Here is a 17,292-nt window from a genome sequence, read left to right as displayed (position 1 = left end):
ACGCAAATTCAAAAAATCGCATCAGTACCTTCGCCCTTGAGAGTGTGTCACAGAAGCTGCTTCTGGTCACTGCCCATCCCGTCACATAAAACGGGGAAATAAAGGTGACTGCAGTGGGCGGCTTTTGATGAAAGTTAACTCAGACAGCCTCATCTAGAACAGTCTTTAGATCTGCAGCATTTTCTCTACATCCAGCGCTGCTCTGTGTGTACTGCAGTGGACAGATGCTACGAGTGGAGCCACAGCTTTCACCCGGGTGATGACTCCACTGTGCTGGCCCCAGCATCGCACGGGCCCCGTCAGTGCTCACTCCCACACATTTGGACCAATCAATCCCGTTTGAAGGCCTTCAGAATGTCAAAAATGGCCTCAGCAGTTGAACACGTCGGTAAAGATTTGCCAAACGGGAACTCTTCTTTTATCTCTCCATTGTTTTCATACCTTACGTAGGCAAGCAGGTTTGACAGATTCGTGATGTCTGGCGATTCATCCAGTTGGACGGCATAAAAACGACTCTCTCGTAAGCTCGTTATCAGCTGTTCTGACACATTCGCTGCCATCTCGTCAATCCTGCGTCTGACTGAGTTATCAGACAATGACATGAGGTGGATTGACTTGCACGCCTTCTCTTTCAGCATCACCCCCGAGGTCACTTTTGTGGCAGGAAAAATTAAATTCTCCCCGATTGTATGCGGCTTACCAGGCTTGGCTATGAGTCGGGCGACCCCATAGGACGCTTCTGCTGCCTTTGCGTTCTCGGTGCCCGTACATGACGTTTCCATGGCTTTCTTCTTGCCCTGATACTCCTTAAGTTTATTATCGAAAGATTCAAGCGGCTTGGACAATGTACTGGTGGTGTTTTGTCTCAAGATGATGGCGCAGTTTCCATGGCTTCGGAGCTTCGTTTGATAAAATCTCGGAACACACCGCGCACAGCGGTAACGGTTCGTCTTCCGTGCCTGTCCAAAGAAATCCCACTGATAAATATTCAGCGCTGTACTTTCTCTGAACCTTTCTTTTTTGTTTGACAGGTGGGACTGTCCCGTCTTTCCAATGTCCCGCCGGGACTTCGCTGGTGGATGATGTACCAATGGCTGCTTTCCTTTTTCAGTGTGCCTGATGCTAGCCAACGATCCATTTTTATTATCACCTCAAGTTCAAAAATGTACAGGTGCACGTCGTTCGTGGTCTGGCTTGCACGTAGTACGCCCTACCATAAGTTCCTATCTATCAGTGATGATGCATTTTTGAAGGTTTTAAAGAAAAAATACAGTGATTTATTTTATTTTTTTTACATTTAAAAGTGTTTTTGTAATTTATATTTTCGTATTTATTTTTTCAATAAAATCCATGTGTTTTGCCTATGATTTAGTGGCCCACTTGCAATACCGACCCATAGGTTGGGAATCGCTGATCTAGAAACCTAAAAATCAACCAACACGATAAAAATCGAACAATAACGGGAAAATTAAAATTTGCAGTAAAAGAAAGCCTCCCAATAAGCAATCACCAATGAAATCTGCCAATACACACTAAACCAAATGATAACCAATAGACAATACAGGTACATGAGCTAAACTATGTACAATAATAAATAGTAATAAACCTAAGAAAGTAAGAAATAAACTAGAAAAAATGTCAATATACACTAAACTCCAAAACAATTAGTAATAAAACAACTGTACCATACCAACACTTCACATTGTAAAGGCTGCGCCATTTTCTTTTTTCATAGATATAAGGTGAATAAAAACCTGTAAATTGATAGTATTGATAGTACGCTGTTAGCTGCGTAAAATAATCAAATTATTAAGATTTCTGGGCATTTTTTATTTATTTTTTTGGACAAACCCACCCCAACCTTTATCGTCTCCAAAGAAGGCGAGTTGTTTTCCAATGTTTTGTTGTGTGTCATGACGTGATTGTAGTTCTCCGTGGCAACAAGACCGCCCCACAACACTCCGCCGATGTTTGATTTCCAAGGAGGAGGATGTCCTGTACTGCCGAGCCACACACAGCGGGGACGACAGCTGCACCAGCCCAGAGGAAACTGTGTGTCATTTGAGTTATACAACTGCTGTGCTGGCCTACACGTGCGCGTGCGCGCACACACACACACACATGCATGCATGTAAATGTGGAAAAAAAATCACCTACTGTATAAAAGCTATACCCTACCATCTCCCTTTATCTACATCAGACCGTGCCAGCTTTAACACACCCAGGTGCTGAATGGCTGCATTTGTCATCATCTCAAATGCAATATATACATTTTATATATATATATATAATAAATAAAAAATTAATTCATTCAAATTTTTTTGTTAAATTTGTATTGTTTGTCTATGTACAATTTACCTTTTTTTTTTTTATTAAATAAATGTTTTATTTAACTTCACTTTTTATTCTGTTCAAATGTTTTATTTAAAGACAATCTGACTTTTTTCATGCTAATTAAAACCCTTTCTGATTCATATCATATGCTTGGGCTGTCCCCATAGGAAAATAATGAAGTCCTAGTTTATGCCCCAGACATGCCTCAGCTCTTCAAAGGTTTGGAAATGTGTGGTCAAAAAATTATGAAGAGTGTATTTTTGTACCAAGAGGCTGGAAGGTTAATATTTCCATTGGTCAGGTCTTAAACGCTGAAGCGAACCCTGCAATGAAACTCGCTCAAGTCTGGAAAGAGTTCGGAATGTCTGGAACCAGGTCCAGGTCCAAGGAGCTGGTTTTCAAAGTAAAACATGAAAAATAAAAATATAAAGAAATGAGAGAAGACGTGCTCAGTTCCATTTCGTGAACGATGTGGCCTCTGTCCCAGTCCCCCAGCTCCACCTAGAAAAAAAAAAAACTGTGTTGGATTCCTGTGGCATTTGAACTGGCATACCGCCTGTCATGTTTGCCTACTGCTATGCTTGCAGGCACTCGCACACTGACACATTAATGCAAATTCTCCCTCTCATTTCCCCTGTGCACACATTCGCCACGGAGCAAGCAATCTTCTCAACGGCCATTTTTGCATTCCTCTGGAATAACCCAGGATGTGTGTGTGTGTGAGAAAAGATGGTATTAATAATCATTTGGAGGTTTCAGGGTGTGCATGTGTGACTATTTGTGTGTGTACAGTATACACTCTTGGGGGTAAAAGCTGCCCCCGCCCCTGTGTAAAATTGCATCTTCCAGACAAAGAGTGGAAATTGGAGGTGGGAGCAAAAACAAAGAGCTTTCCTGTTGTTTGGCTTGAGGCAGCAGGGGGGACCCATTCCGAACAAGGCAGGGAGAGAGGGAGAGAGAGAGAGAGAGAGAGAGAGAGAGAGAGAGAGAGAGAGGGAGGGGGAAAAAGAGAGAGACGGCTTGAAAGTGGAGAGAACCTGCGATTCGAGTGGGACGGGCGGAGAAGTCGATTTCACATTACTTTTCTCATCATCTCCTATTCAGGAAATGGCCTGTTTCGCTTTCCTGACTTTTCTGCATTCTCAATCGCATCCCTAAGTGCCAAGGTGAAGCAAGACTGTGTTGAAAGGAGAGAAAAGAGAGGAAAAGAGCAAGTGGGCCAGAGTCCAAAAAGGGGTCTGCCTCCACGGATGACCCAGTCGTTTTGGAGAAAATGGGGCTGATGGCCAAGTTCATCACTGTTTGGTGTCTGTTTGCTCTGGGTCTGTGTGCTACACCAACACAGGTAAGGACAAACGGCTTCTATGCATTTCTGTGAATGTGGCCTGCATGGCAGCATCAACATGACAGGGACCCTGCTTTGGCTCGTAAATCCAAGGTTTCGCCTGCCAGTGATGACAAAATCCTGGGAGACACAAATAGAACTACCACTGTCCTGGCAGCCTCTCTCTCCCTTGAGCCAGAACTGCCAGTGCTGGTTTAAGATGATGTCTCGAATTTGTACCCTACCTTATGAACAAAAAAAACAAAAAAATAAAATAAAATACGGCAGTCCAGTGGTTCCTGTCGTGTACACTGTCCCCATTTAGACTAACTGGCATGAGAGTTATATCGTAGAACAGAAAATTGAGTTTCTTGTGTTTGTGCGTGTGTCAGGAGTCTTTGCCAGAGGGGAAAAAGTCAAGGGGAGACGTCCCCGATGAGCCCCCGGAGCCGACCAGCCCTCTGTCGGACTTCGACAACACATACAACTATATCCGTACGTACCCGGTGCACGGGGCTGGGTGGACCGTGACGTTAAGTCAGCCCCAGCCATGAACTCGGTCCTTCAAAACATATCTGATTACCCCAAAATGTGTTTGAAGGCTTACATTTCCATATTGGCAAATGTCATATTTTGAGGGTCTGGTTATCCCAACTGTCATAATTTCATGTCATTTTTGTATTGTTGTGTTCTCTTCTCCACCGCTACGCAGTGTCCAGACTGGCAGACATGGGTCAGGCCATTCACAAGCTGAATGTCGGTCACTACACTCTGGACATCAAAGTCTCTCAGCTGATTGACCGGCTGTCCCAGATAGATGGTAACCCCCCCCACTCCCAAATCCACGACCTTGTGTATGATGTATCTTCTTCTTTCCAAACCATTCTTTCAATAACCAACGATGTGTCCATTACAAAGGCACATTGTCGTTTGAATGACAGATGCCAGGGTTGACCCTCTTTTGATACCAATGGCCTCCAACCTGTTCAGCTGAGGGCCACCAGATGGTCGTGGAGGTTCACACAGGTCAACAAAACTTTGAAGAAAATGCCTCACTTACCCCTTTGCTGCTCTTTCGTTTGTCTCATCACCAAATGCAACAGCCAAAGTGGGAGAGATGGAGGACAGCGTCCGTGAGGTGGACCAGCACAGCAAGGACAACCGCAAAGAGATGGGAAGACTGGAAGGTGCGGTCTAAAATTGAATTCCCCCTTGCCTTAAACTGTGACTAATTATGACTAATACCTCAATGTAGCTCATTACTTTTTTTATGGAGAATCCTCCCACTGGGGCAATTCCACTGTATCTGCAGTCCTAGGCAGACAACCAATCCCATCAATATCATGGGTCTAGACAACGAGATGTGTAATAAGGTAACCTGAAAACCTTTTAAAATCCAAGAGGTTATGGAACTCTGTGTCACGGCTCTCAAACGCAAGTTGCCTTTGAGTCCCCAGAGACCTCAAAGTTTCGGTCCTACGCTTTTCTCTGACAGGTTGCCAGAAGGGACGCAGGGTGGGCTACAAGTGTTACCTGGTCTACCGCAACTACGAGGACTACGCTAGGGCGTCACGCAAATGCCTGGAGCGCGGAGGGCGGCTGGCCATGCCGCGCGACCGCAGGGAGCAGGAGGCCGTGGCCGACTACGTCAAGACCTTCTTCCAGCCCGGGAACTGGCCGGTGTGGCTGGGCGTCAACGACCTGCGCTCGGAGGGAATGTACGTCTTTGACGACGGAACACGGGTCTCCTACTTCCAGTGGCGCAAGCACTTCCTGTCCAGCCAGCCAGACGGAGGAAAGCGGGAGAACTGCGTGGCCATGTCGTCGGACGACGGGGACTGGTGGGACCACTACTGCGACAGGACCATGAGCTACATCTGCGAGTTTGACGACAGGGTGGCGCTGTAGCAATGATCGAGCGCGTGTTGCAGGGTGTGGCGGGGCCGGGTGTGTCTCTTCTGGCAACCTATGATACAATTTCTATGTTTCTTTCCCATGTCCTGGACAGTTTGCCCAGAGTTATACATAACACCTGCTTTGGTGCTGATGTGAATTGGATTTGGCAATGGACTACTCCTTTAAGAGTAGAACGAAAGGAATTCAAATGCCATGAAGAGGGAATGGTATTATTCAGCGCTCTAGTGGTTGCTGAGGCATATTACCATGTGTTTGACTGGCTGCAGAGGAAGTTAAACTGACAGGTAATCAATCCATCACACAATAAACACAGACTTTAAATACATTTACATCATAAAACCTAAAGATGGATTTTATTTTTTAACCATGTTATATGTTCATGTAGGACCAAACATAACATTAGAGAAGGCGAGAGAGGTCTCACAAAGAGACCAGTTATTTACGAGAAAGCACATTCCATTGTAAAACGGGACAAATCCCAAGAGTCTGCAGTCACAAGATGTACATTAACCTTTTTTAAACTACCACCTCAATCATACCATATGCCTACATTTCTGAGTTATGGCTTATCCTCATCAAGCTATTTTTTTGTAACAATAGCATTATCTGCACACATGATTCTGCTCAAGTGCTTAGATAGCAGCATTATTGAGGGTAAGGAATGTAAGAGTGATTCCATGTTTTTCAGGGAACTTGAATGTGAAAGGTGCGGCAGGTTATACATGCTGAAAAATCAGATGACAAATACTAAATTCTCGGTTTTCGCAATAAAAAAACAAGTCAATCAGTCAATCCAAGGAAAAAAAATGAACTGCACTGGTCAGATTTTGAGCAGTGTTACAACAGAGATGTTATGACAAAGTGATTTGGCTGGGCCTAGTATTGCCGATGCTATAATGGACTTTAGACACATTGAAGAGTGTATTTATTATGTCACAGCCGCATAATAGCATGTATTTTAATTAGACTATGGCAGCAATAAAGAGGTTCACAAACAGATGTTATTCACCTTCAATGAGTCTTTATTTACACATATTTATCATAAACAAACAAAACAAATGTAGCTTTAATGCATACAGTGCATTCACACTAAACTTCTGGAACAATACCCGATTTGATATGTTGCCATTATCCTTAATGATAAACGGGGGTTTATAATAGTTTGAGGTTGACATTGTGCTTACCATTTTGTTACTTTTTGGGAAACAATAGGAATGGGCAAGAATGCTTGGATTTAGCCTTAGGCAGCAGACGACTTATGGTATTCAGACAGCATTTCTGTTATAGCAATGTCAAAGTAAAATGTATATCTGTGGAAATGATTTCACAAAAACGACATGACAATGAGAAAAATATCACAGTAAGTTATTTTCATTCAAATCAATTAAATTATTTTTAAATTAAATATTCTTGATAAAAGACTTCTTTTGAATCACAGTAAATTACATGGCAGCACAGAGCCATTGAATCTCAACATGGTCAGTTTTATTGGCTTAGAAATCAAAGAGTAGAGTGAACATTACAATAAAACAATAGTGACATCCCTAACTGCTTTCAGCAGCAGTCATTTTTGATTTTCAAATTCAAAAACATCTGATATTTAGTTTTCCATTAAAAAAACAAACAATCCCATAAATAAACAGGAAAAAATCAGGGGACAAGCATCCTTAAATCACAATAAAAAAATTTACCGTATCCGTACAAAATCTTTGATTGACAGTGACGGATCAGATTTTCTTTCCTCAAACTTTGATATATTTTGATACATTTAAACAAAGAGCACAAGACCTCATCTCAATAAGACAGGACAGTTTGATGTATACTTTGAAAACATCCACATTTCGCCAGAACCCTGAGATGGCACAATGAGAACACATTTCAAAATGAAACCCCATGTTATTACACCTGTGCCAGAGCTGATCAGAGTGTCATTCACAGCACTGATACGCCACAGAGGGAGATCAGCCATATTTTTTTTCCTTGCTCACGGTTTCACATCAGCCACCTCTCTTCATGAGGTCATGAGTGTGAGACGTGACGTCATCAAAGTGAGACAGTGGGGGGCTGGGTTCTCCCTCTGTGGGTATCAGTGCCATGTCTCCAACTAAATTAACTTGTGGACCTACGTGCATAGATCTGCGCATGGATGTTCACAGCCTCAAAATGAAATGTGCACCACAGGAGGTCCAGACGGCACCGTTTCTCTATTTGGGGCTAGCAGTGCACCCCCCAACAGACAGGGCCGCCAAGATGTCTGTCACATTTGGCCGGTCCATGGGATCCCTACAGGGGTGGGAAAGGAGGACTTTCCCTGCCTCATCCAGCAAAAAGTCTCCTCCCATCTGAGAAAAACAAAAACCAGAACTCAAGATACATGTCTCTCCACTAATAAGAGCTGACTATACCATAGAGGTACTCCTCACTTAACCACCCACCTGTTGAACGACCGTTAGGACTTACAACCAGCTCTCTGACCAGTCTGTATTGTACACTGTGTACAATACCGCTGCGTCTCTGCGTCAAGCATCTCATCGTGCATCACCTTTTATATACTATATTCACTGTATATACTATATACACTATACAGTATATACTATATACACTGTATATACTTTATACACTATATATACTATATATACTGTATACATATCATCTCATCACCGTTCTCAGTCTCAGTTTCGTTCCTGCAGTCAGTCAGTATTCACTACACTAGTGTTCACAATCTCCAAGACTGAAATAACTGTAAGAGGGCGGGTCCTCGCTTATCAACCAATTCGCTTAACGACCTGGTCCTAGGAACGGAACTCAGTCTTTAAGTGAGGAGTACCTGTATATGTGAACCACACTGTTTTGGGAATATATGAAACTAAATAAAAACTCATTCTACATTAGCATTCTTGTCAACCCTTCCGTTTTCCTGGGATTCTCCCGTATTTTATGAATCTCTCCCGCTGTCCTCCCATTCAAATATTGGCTGCGCAATCAGAGCGATCTCCACTCCACTGCACGTCCCCGTTCCTCCAAACAAAACCAATAAAATCAGTGTGTTTTTTATGATAGATGTATTTATTTTCCTCCGTCTCCTAATTGAAAACACTTCAGTAAACACCACAGGGAAACTCAGGTTTGTTTAGGTTGATCAAGGATACAAGATATAATACAACAAACACCATCTTCTCCTCCCCACCCAGTTTAGTCTGACCTGATAGATGTCCTCCAGCAGGCGAGGGGGGATGTCGGGGAAGTCCCTGCCCGCAGCCTCGTACTCGCCATGACGCATGAGGTAGCCGAACTTCACTACCTTGGCGTAGGATGAGCCCAGGCCCAAGCTCCTGTAGATCTGGGACCAATGTACATTTACTACACGTACTGTATATGTATTTTATGTTTAACATTCATACAGAGACACACACATACCTTTCTCTGTGGGTCCAGCAGCATGGGAAATGTACACCCGGTCTGCTCGAGCCAAAGCTGAGCCCCCTCCGTGCCACCAAATGAGACCACCAGCACCTGTGTTGACCAAGCACCCAGGAGGGCCTACCCAAAATAAATAAAAATGAAATAACATCACGTAAAATGTCTCAGACTAAATATGTTATATAACAGTCCTGGAGAATTCAATTTAACAGTGCATCAGTTTTCATTAGAAAATCCATGAGCTCATAGACTCCATTATGACATGTGTGTTAGGCAAGATGCATAACTATATCAGAATTTACACAAATCTGTTACAAAATGGATCAAATAACAACTGTTCAGCATCCTTTTGGCAAAGGCGGTGGATGTGAAATGAAAAGTGGCACCACTTTTTGAAAATGACCCGCAACCCCTCATATGCAGGCTGTAGCACTTCTGACACAGACACCAATTGTGAAGATATAATTCTGTGCAGGAAATCCACTTCCAAACCGACCTGCTGCTCAGCCAGCAGGACCAGGTGGTCTCGTCACAGTAGTCATCCAAAGTGACGGATCAGGACCAGCAGGAGGTTCTGCCTCTTCCCCAGGTACTGCCCCAGAGTCACAGTCCTATTGGCCGCACAAGAGCATGGTTATGTTCAAACTACAATTGCTAGTCTACCAACTTTCAATTGCTGCCAAGATCAGATTTGAACTCACCATGACCAATTTAAATAATATTGGTGATCCTGAGTGTCTGTGTGTACTGACTGGTGGAGAGATGGGAAATAATATTGCCACACAGGAATTGATGCAGCGATGCGGACGCTAAATTCTATTGCTGCAGCTACTACAAAATAAAATATTTAAAAAAAAGGTCTCATGAACAACTGAAAGCCAAAAGGAATATTAAAAGGCTCTAGCAATACAGAAATAAAAATATAGATTTCTCCTTTTTTGTAATGCACATTTTGACCAAAATGACTACACAGCTGAGGCCATATATATATTTTTTTTTTTCAACAAAGATCATTTTTTACTTCACTTGGACGTTGTGAAATGTTTGAATGTTTGTGCGCGCATTCTAGATGTTTGTGTGTGCATTTTAGAAGATTTTAAAAACCCACTCTCCGCTCCGTGCATCCACCAGCGTTGTGTCAGAACTCAGGCTGTCTGAGGTCGTTCCCCGCGAGAGCTGTACATCAGTCATCAGCAGATCTGCATCCACGCGCTCCAGGAAGGAATCCCACATGCTCTGCCGAATAAGCGCAAGAGATAACACACCACAACATAAAACACACACACACTGAATCTCATTCATCAATTTGTTTGTTCCACATACTATATATTTGTGTGGAAAATTAAATTATGAGGAAACCTCATTCTGGATAAAAGAATACTGAAGACCTTCTCTACAATGCTACAAACTTTTGGCTCCCAGATTGTACTGTAGCATATAGTATTTACTGTATAATATACAGTAAAAACTGCAGAAAAAGGGAAATTATATGCAAGAATGTATGTATGTATACGTGCCCACACCTCCAACTGCAGAAGTTCTTCAACCTGCTCTTGCACTGGGGCATGACTGGAGAAAAGAAGAAGAAGGAAAAAGAAAAAGGGATTCAATGTGAAATAATGACTAAAAATGGAACATGTACACGTGTTGCTGATGTCTCAATTTCAGATTATGTTTTTAGCTTGTCAAATTAAAGTAGTCTTTCTGTGATCTGGTTAGACAAAACAGGACTCACTGGTAAGACTTCTGCCAAACAGCCTCCGCCTCCTTCTTATTCTTCACTCCAAGGCTGCTCGAACAGAAAACAAAGTATGTGTATGTATGTGACAAATAATCTCTTGAACTTGAACTTGAACTTATGCAAAGCAGAGGAACATTAGACGTTAGACGCCACCAGCTGAAATGCTGAGGGGAAGTTGGTCAGCAGGTGTCGCTGGCAATGGCCGCGACCAAATCATAGTAAACCCTTTTAATGTGTGGCCTGGGAGTAGCTTCACCCGATGCCATAATATTGTCGTTTCGACTTCTCAAAGAAAGATCTAAGACAATAACAAGATCCAGGGAACAGACATTTCGACAGATGAGCTAGGGCTACATGGCAGAAGGCAGCCTGTCAAAAAGCATGACAGGCAGAATTTATACATTTTTACATAATTAAACATTCCACTCGAACAAATTCTATCATTGGATATTATTGCTTCATATTGTTATTATACACCGATCAGCCACAATATTAAAACCACTGACAGGTGAAGTGAATAACATTGCTCATCTTGTTTGAATGGCACCTGGCAGAAGGTGGGATGTATTAGGTAGTAAGTCAACAGTCTTGATTGACTTACTACCAGTCAACACATCAACTTGAAGTTGATGTGTTGGAAGCAGGAAAAATGGGCAAGTGTAAGGAACTGAGAGACTTTGCAAGACGCCAAATTGTGATGGCAATACGACTGTGTCAAAACTGTTGGTCTTTTGGGGTGTTCCTGGTATGCAGTGGTTAGTACCTACCAAAAGTGGTCCAAGGAAGGACAACCGGTGAACTGGCGACAGGGTCATGGTTGCGCAAGGCTCATTGATGCGCATAGGTGGCGAAGGCTAGCCTGTCTGGTCCGATCCCACAGAAGAGCTACTGTAACACAAATTGCTGAAAAAGTTCATGCTGGCTATGATAGAAGGTGTCGGAACATTGCACCTTGCTGTGTATGGGGCTTTGTGGCCGCAGACCGGCCAGAATGCCCATGCTGACTCCTGTCCACCACTGAAGGTGCCTACAATGGGCATGTGAGCATCAGAACGTGACCATGGAGCAATGAAAGAAGGTGGCCTGGTCTGATGAATCACATTTTCTTTTACATCATGTGGATGGCTGGGTGCGTGTGCGTCGTTAACCTGAGGAAGAGATGCCACCATGCAGGACGCACTATGGGAAGAAGGGAAGCCGGCAGAGGCAGTGTGATGCTCTGGGTAATGTTCTGCTGGGAAACCTTGGGTCCTGGCATTCATGTGGATTTTTCTTTGACACGTACCACCTACCTAAACATTGTTGCAGACCAAGTACACCCCTTCAAGCCCGATCCGTGGGGGCCCAACCTCACAACTTACAGGACTTAAAGGATCTGCTGCTAACGTCTTGGTGCCAGATACCACAGGACACCTTCAGAGGTCTTGTGGAGTCCATGCCTCCACGGGTCAGAGCTGTTTTAGGGGCATGAGGGGGAGCTACACAATATTAGTGGTTATTAGTGGTGGTACAGTGTACCTGCACTTAAGTGTGCTGAAGAAAAACTTGCATGATGGCATCATTCATGGATTATTACAACATTAAGCTTCTGCTGCCATGTCGCGACACGACATGCATAAGTTAAGGCATATCCATCTAAGACTGCTCGGAGGAATGCTTTTCAGAAGCATTTTAAAATGTTTGCCGATCGTGTTCGGGTTCACGGTTTCAGTGAATGAAATTTTACATCTTCAGTTTTGCATAAATGTTAAAAGTCCCGATTTTAATATCAACTGCATTTTTCCGCTTACTTTGAGTATTCTCTGCAGACGCTGTGCCGACGCACGTCCAGTGTGTGTGTGTGTGTGTGTGTGTGTGTGTGTGTGTGTGTGTGTGAGATTGGTGAGTCTTCCGCAGCAGCTTAGTTTATACTAAAGTAGAATTAGCAGCAAAGCTTCAGACAACTGATTACTAACATTAAAATCGGGCCAGCGACCGGTTCATGGTACATATAGATCGATCCAGGTGTCCATACCAATTTAGTACCGGTTACTGATACCCACACCACTTGCAAACTTGCATGATCATTACTTTTCTCCGTGGGCCCACGTGTTTATGTCTTAAATGATTTTCGACGTCTGTCCTATTGTCACATTTGAATCTCTTCGTCAAGTATTCCATTTTACATATTGGACTCACTACTTATCATAAGCTGTACAAATGATAACCCCTGTTAGTTGCTGTTTATATACATTCTATTTCAATCCAATTTGACTTTCACTGTCCATTCAACTTGTGCTGATTATGCTGCTTGTCGTCGTCCCCCCCCCCCCCCCCCCCCCCCGGGGTTATGCAATGACACATCACACTAAATGTAGGTTTTGTAAACAGTGCAACCAACCTCTTATAGAAGTTGGCGGCTGCAGTAAGCAGCCCAAACAAGGTGGTGATCTTATACGGAACCAGGTCTTGCATGGAGGCTGTGGGAGAACAAAGAGCCAAGTGAGTTCGGAAACATGCTGCGTCGTACGGTCATTGTGCTGGCAGCGGGATTTAGGGTCTTGCTCAAGACCACATGCCAGGGGGCTTAGTCCAGCGAACTGCCTGTTCTACTTACACCCCAAGTTCAAAATTACAGAGTGCAGGTATTGTGACTGAGTAAAGTCATAAAAAATAAATAAAAAAACGACGAAATAAAATAGATGTATGTCGGTCAGGAGTAAAGACATCAAAGGGAACAAATTCGAGTTTACAATTCTTTTACACCAAACAGAAGCCGGGGACGACCATTCTAACGCGTTACTAGCCAAGAGCTCTAAGCCAACGTCTTCTTACCTCCCACCTCTTGCTCGGCGTTGTTCAGGAGGACTTTGCCCACGTTGACAAGCAGAGCCAGACTACCAGTCAGGGCTTCCACCGACACACCCGCGCCCTCAGCCATGACGCCCGCAGCGAGAGTGGAGCGGCGAGGTCGCGGCGCGCACCCCGCGGGCAGGGATCGCCACAGATCACATGGCTACACGGTGGCCAAATGCGTGTTAGCGCCATCCCGCGGTGACAGGGGTGAACTGCAAGAGAACAGTTGCCTTGGTAGGGTCTGCTTTGCTATTATGTTATTTTGTTATTATGCATTTCATTGAAAATAACCACTGTATATTACTCAGCTGATTATTATTTGTATTTTGTTGAGCCATTTACTTCCAGTATTTTGGATGTATATATTTGACTCTGTACATCATGTTCCCCACTGAGCTGCAACACCTCGGATAAAATGTCTTCTCTTAAACATGCACATAAAACAAGTTCGCTTTCTGCTTCTCCCTCCGCCTATATATACACTCTGCTGGAACGAGCCTGTCTCCAGTATTGCTGGCACCTAATACGACGTGACATTAATTTGTGATGGAGGGAAAGGAGCTACACTTCTCATATTGAGGCCTCTTAAAGGAACGTTACGATGGACTTTTTGAAGTCCATCCGCGATTCACACTCACCCCTCTGGTCGTCCGTAGGTATGTTTCATTCCCGCAGCAGTCCGGCTTTTTCACCATACTGGACATGTGGCTCCATGCTCCCATCAGGAGCTCAATGCAAGTAATATGAGACAAATCCACAATTTGCATTCAGTACAAAAACTAAGAGAGTTAGTCCCCTAAGGTCCCCTGGTGTTGTAGGTGGTGAGCAGTACCATGTCAGAGGAACAGATTCCAGGAGGGAGTGCTGAGGTACCTGGGGGCAAGGGCATGTCTGGACTTATCAGTACGACTTAACCGGTAGCAAGTAGAGGTGTCTGAGGGTGGGGGTGATGGGCTGCCAGGCTTTGATGCGAGTGAGGAACCCTGGCATCCAGGGTTATCCCAGTAACCTCTTATAGGACTCCATTATATTAGTCCAGGCAGGAGGTGGCAAATCAGTGGATGAGGCCTTCTACCGTGGACTCAGTCAGGGTGGGGCGGAACCTAGCAATGTTCTTCAGGTGGAAAATCGACAAATACACATTTGATATGGGGCTCAAATGACAGGAATCCAGAGTGATACCCAGGTTGTGGACTTCAGAGAAGGCGCTGATTGGGCAGCGGTCAACGCTCAGGACTAGACCCAACCTTCTGGATAAGTGCCTTTGAAGCCATAATCATGAGCTCTGTTTTGTTGCTGTTGAGTTTGAGGATATCCAGCTTTCTTTATTGTGGAGAATGCTGTCGATGAATGACCAGAGGGGTTGCAGTTCAGGTAGAGTTTCCTAATTGGAGCAAACAAAAATAGCCCTGATCGTCCCGTGCCGCATCCGCAGAGCCCTTGATACCCATTTTTCTTCTTCTCTCTGCCATTGTCCTGCCTACTGTGTTCTTGGCACAAGGCCACCATATACTTTTCCACATGGATCCTTGCAATCTGATGCAAAACAAGGGCAAATTGCACTCAGCTGCAAAACTTTATGGATTGGTGGCGGTTCTGTGTAACAAAAAGCTGTCTCCTTGCCATCCCACAGGACAGAGTTATTGCAGCAGCTCTCGATGTTAAAGAATAATAAAGAGGCTTTGCAGGTTGAGAACTTGAACTCCACTTGCAGACTAACTCGGTCCTAGATGCAAAAGCATACAAATACAAAACAATAAAAAAAAGCCGGCTGTTAAATGAGCCCGAAAAACTCTGGCGAATGTATTTGCAGCTTCGCTTCCCACAACAAATCAGCGGGCAAAGATTTTTTTGGTAAGCCAGGGGAAATCATTCTTTGCAATCTTTTTCATTCATTTCTGAAGAGATGATTTGAAGTCTAAAATTTGAGTTTAAGCTCGATTCCATCCAGCCAGGATATGGAGTCAGACCTTCCAAACTTGGGCAGTGGTGAGCTGTTGAAAACTAAAACAATAATTGGTTAAAATATTGAATCTACTACAGCGTGGTTTAAAAAAAAAATCAATGGCAATGGCTGTTGTGGAAGCGTACAGCAGGAAAGGAGTGTCACTGGTAAAACTTGTTTGGATGTTTGTTGGTTCAGTATCTAAAAACTTGAAATGCTCGTTCTTGCACTTTTCAGGAGGTGCAGACGCAGCCCTGCTGCACAAACACTTCCCTCACATTTATTCACTTTCACTTGTAGGGAAGTGTTTCTTTAATCTCCTCAAAATGGTTCATGTTATTTACCTTTCACTAAGCCTATTGCCTCAGTGTGTTATAGTGAGTGGTAATTACAATTAGGGTTAGGTTGACGCTGAAGATTGCTTCTTTCCAACAAACACGCTGAACAACCAGTGCTCATATGGCGCTTATTTATCAATTAATAGTGTTTGTTTGAACCAACACCCAATGGTTGCAGCGCCACCAATCCCATCAACGACACTCTCCGTGACATGATTACCTTGTTCTATTTTTATTTTTTATTATTGCTTTAATTTACCTTTTATGATTATTTAATAATACCCCTAATAATAATGCGCCTTGTGGACTGCATGGTGTACGCTATGTGTAGACAGACAACCCGAGCCGATGCTGCCTATAAAGGAAACTCTGAAAACTGTTACTTGTGCTGCGTTTCACCGAAACACCGAAAACTATAATCTTACTTAATGAATTAAAAACTATAATCTTAATTAATACCAAATTAATTGTATAGACAATTAATTTGGTTATATATCCAATTTGTTTAACTGGTCTAACATTTTAGATTGAAGTATTGGGAAATTTGGAATTGGTGTCGATATAAAACGATGTGCTTTATAGAACCTTGGAAATCTGTAATACCTACGCGCCTGACATGACTAAATTGGACCCTGTGTATTGCTGCATGCAGCTATATTTATAAGGGGTCCAGTCTGTAGGGGTGTTTTTTATTGGCATTGTTGTCATTGTTATTGTTCTGGGCAAATTCTCTGAATTTTTAAATCTAAAAGTATTTGGAACAGAAGAACGGCAGAACTTACGAACAAGATACGTCTTGTTTGAACCAGTATGTCACAAACACCTCATGGTTGAAGTTTCATCCAAATAATAGTAGAAAAATATTGCAAATTGCTCCCCCTGATTTCAGATTAGAATTAAAAGGAACCTACCGGTTCCACAGATCAATTCCATGTAAGAATGATAGTTGACCACCTCAGTATGTCACTCATGCAATATCAACAAATTCTGATGTTGAATTTCAAGAATTTGGCAAAAACGTTAAATTTTCTGTAAATCCATGACCCAGAAATAAATCCACTTGAAATTTTTCAGAGCAGCCAGAAACATGATGATGATGATGATGATACAGACTTTACCTTTAATACAAGTTTTTTTGTATTGTCCACATGGCACAAGTTCAGAGGCACAGTTCCATCCATGTTTCCATATTTCCAGACCCAACCAACCACTGGGACACAGAACAGAACACCTCTAGGCCCACAGCGACCACTATAATAAGCACTTTTAGTCTAAGGCGCATTGCTGCCATCCAGGTGGATCTAGAGAAGTGCAAGGTGCAAACACAATGATGCTTCTTCCCTTCATTCCTTGTCATTCAGTGGAACCCAGTCCATTTCTGCCATGTAGCCATATTTGCTCAGGAATTGAATGAGTTTTCAGTGAGGGTCAAATACAG

At 43.3% G+C, this 17,292-nt stretch overlaps 2 protein-coding genes across 2 annotated transcripts; one reads left to right on the top strand and one right to left on the bottom strand.

Moving 5' to 3' along the window:
- Nucleotides 1-3,342: 3,342 nt before the first annotated feature.
- Nucleotides 3,343-6,572, top strand: clec11a (C-type lectin domain containing 11A). The gene is made up of 5 exons (XM_080020513.1): nt 3,343-3,679; nt 4,051-4,153; nt 4,371-4,478; nt 4,762-4,845; nt 5,154-6,572. Exons 1-5 carry the CDS (start codon nt 3,608-3,610, stop codon nt 5,564-5,566), a joined length of 780 nt encoding a protein of 259 aa, XP_079876639.1. The 5' UTR covers nt 3,343-3,607; the 3' UTR covers nt 5,567-6,572.
- Nucleotides 6,573-13,656, bottom strand: selenol (selenoprotein L; the record flags this gene model as incomplete). The annotated part of the gene is made up of 9 exons (XM_080023547.1): nt 6,573-7,917; nt 8,778-8,915; nt 8,993-9,115; nt 9,492-9,606; nt 10,104-10,231; nt 10,519-10,564; nt 10,731-10,784; nt 13,117-13,195; nt 13,551-13,656. The coding sequence occupies 9 exons, from the start codon at nt 13,654-13,656 to the stop codon at nt 7,780-7,782; spliced, it is 927 nt and encodes a 308-aa protein (XP_079879673.1). The 3' UTR covers nt 6,573-7,779.
- Nucleotides 13,657-17,292: the final 3,636 nt, after the last annotated feature.

Source organism: Zeus faber, assembly GCF_960531495.2.
Source record: "Zeus faber genome assembly, chromosome: 2".
NCBI lineage: Eukaryota > Metazoa > Chordata > Actinopteri > Zeiformes > Zeidae > Zeus > Zeus faber.
The sequence above is the reverse complement of the archived record's forward strand: the minus strand, read 5'-3'. Positions and strand labels throughout refer to the sequence as shown.

Bases quoted from the DNA above. Each gene is read 5' to 3' on its own strand.
- clec11a (XM_080020513.1), top strand. From the start codon at position 3,608: ATGGGGCTGATGGCCAAGTTCATCACTGTTTGGTGTCTGTTTGCTCTG. The intron at 3,680-4,050 runs GTAAGGACAAAC...TGCGTGTGTCAG, and splicing joins TGTGTGCTACACCAACACAG to GAGTCTTTGCCAGAGGGGAA. The intron at 4,846-5,153 runs GTGCGGTCTAAA...TTTCTCTGACAG, and splicing joins AGAGATGGGAAGACTGGAAG to GTTGCCAGAAGGGACGCAGG.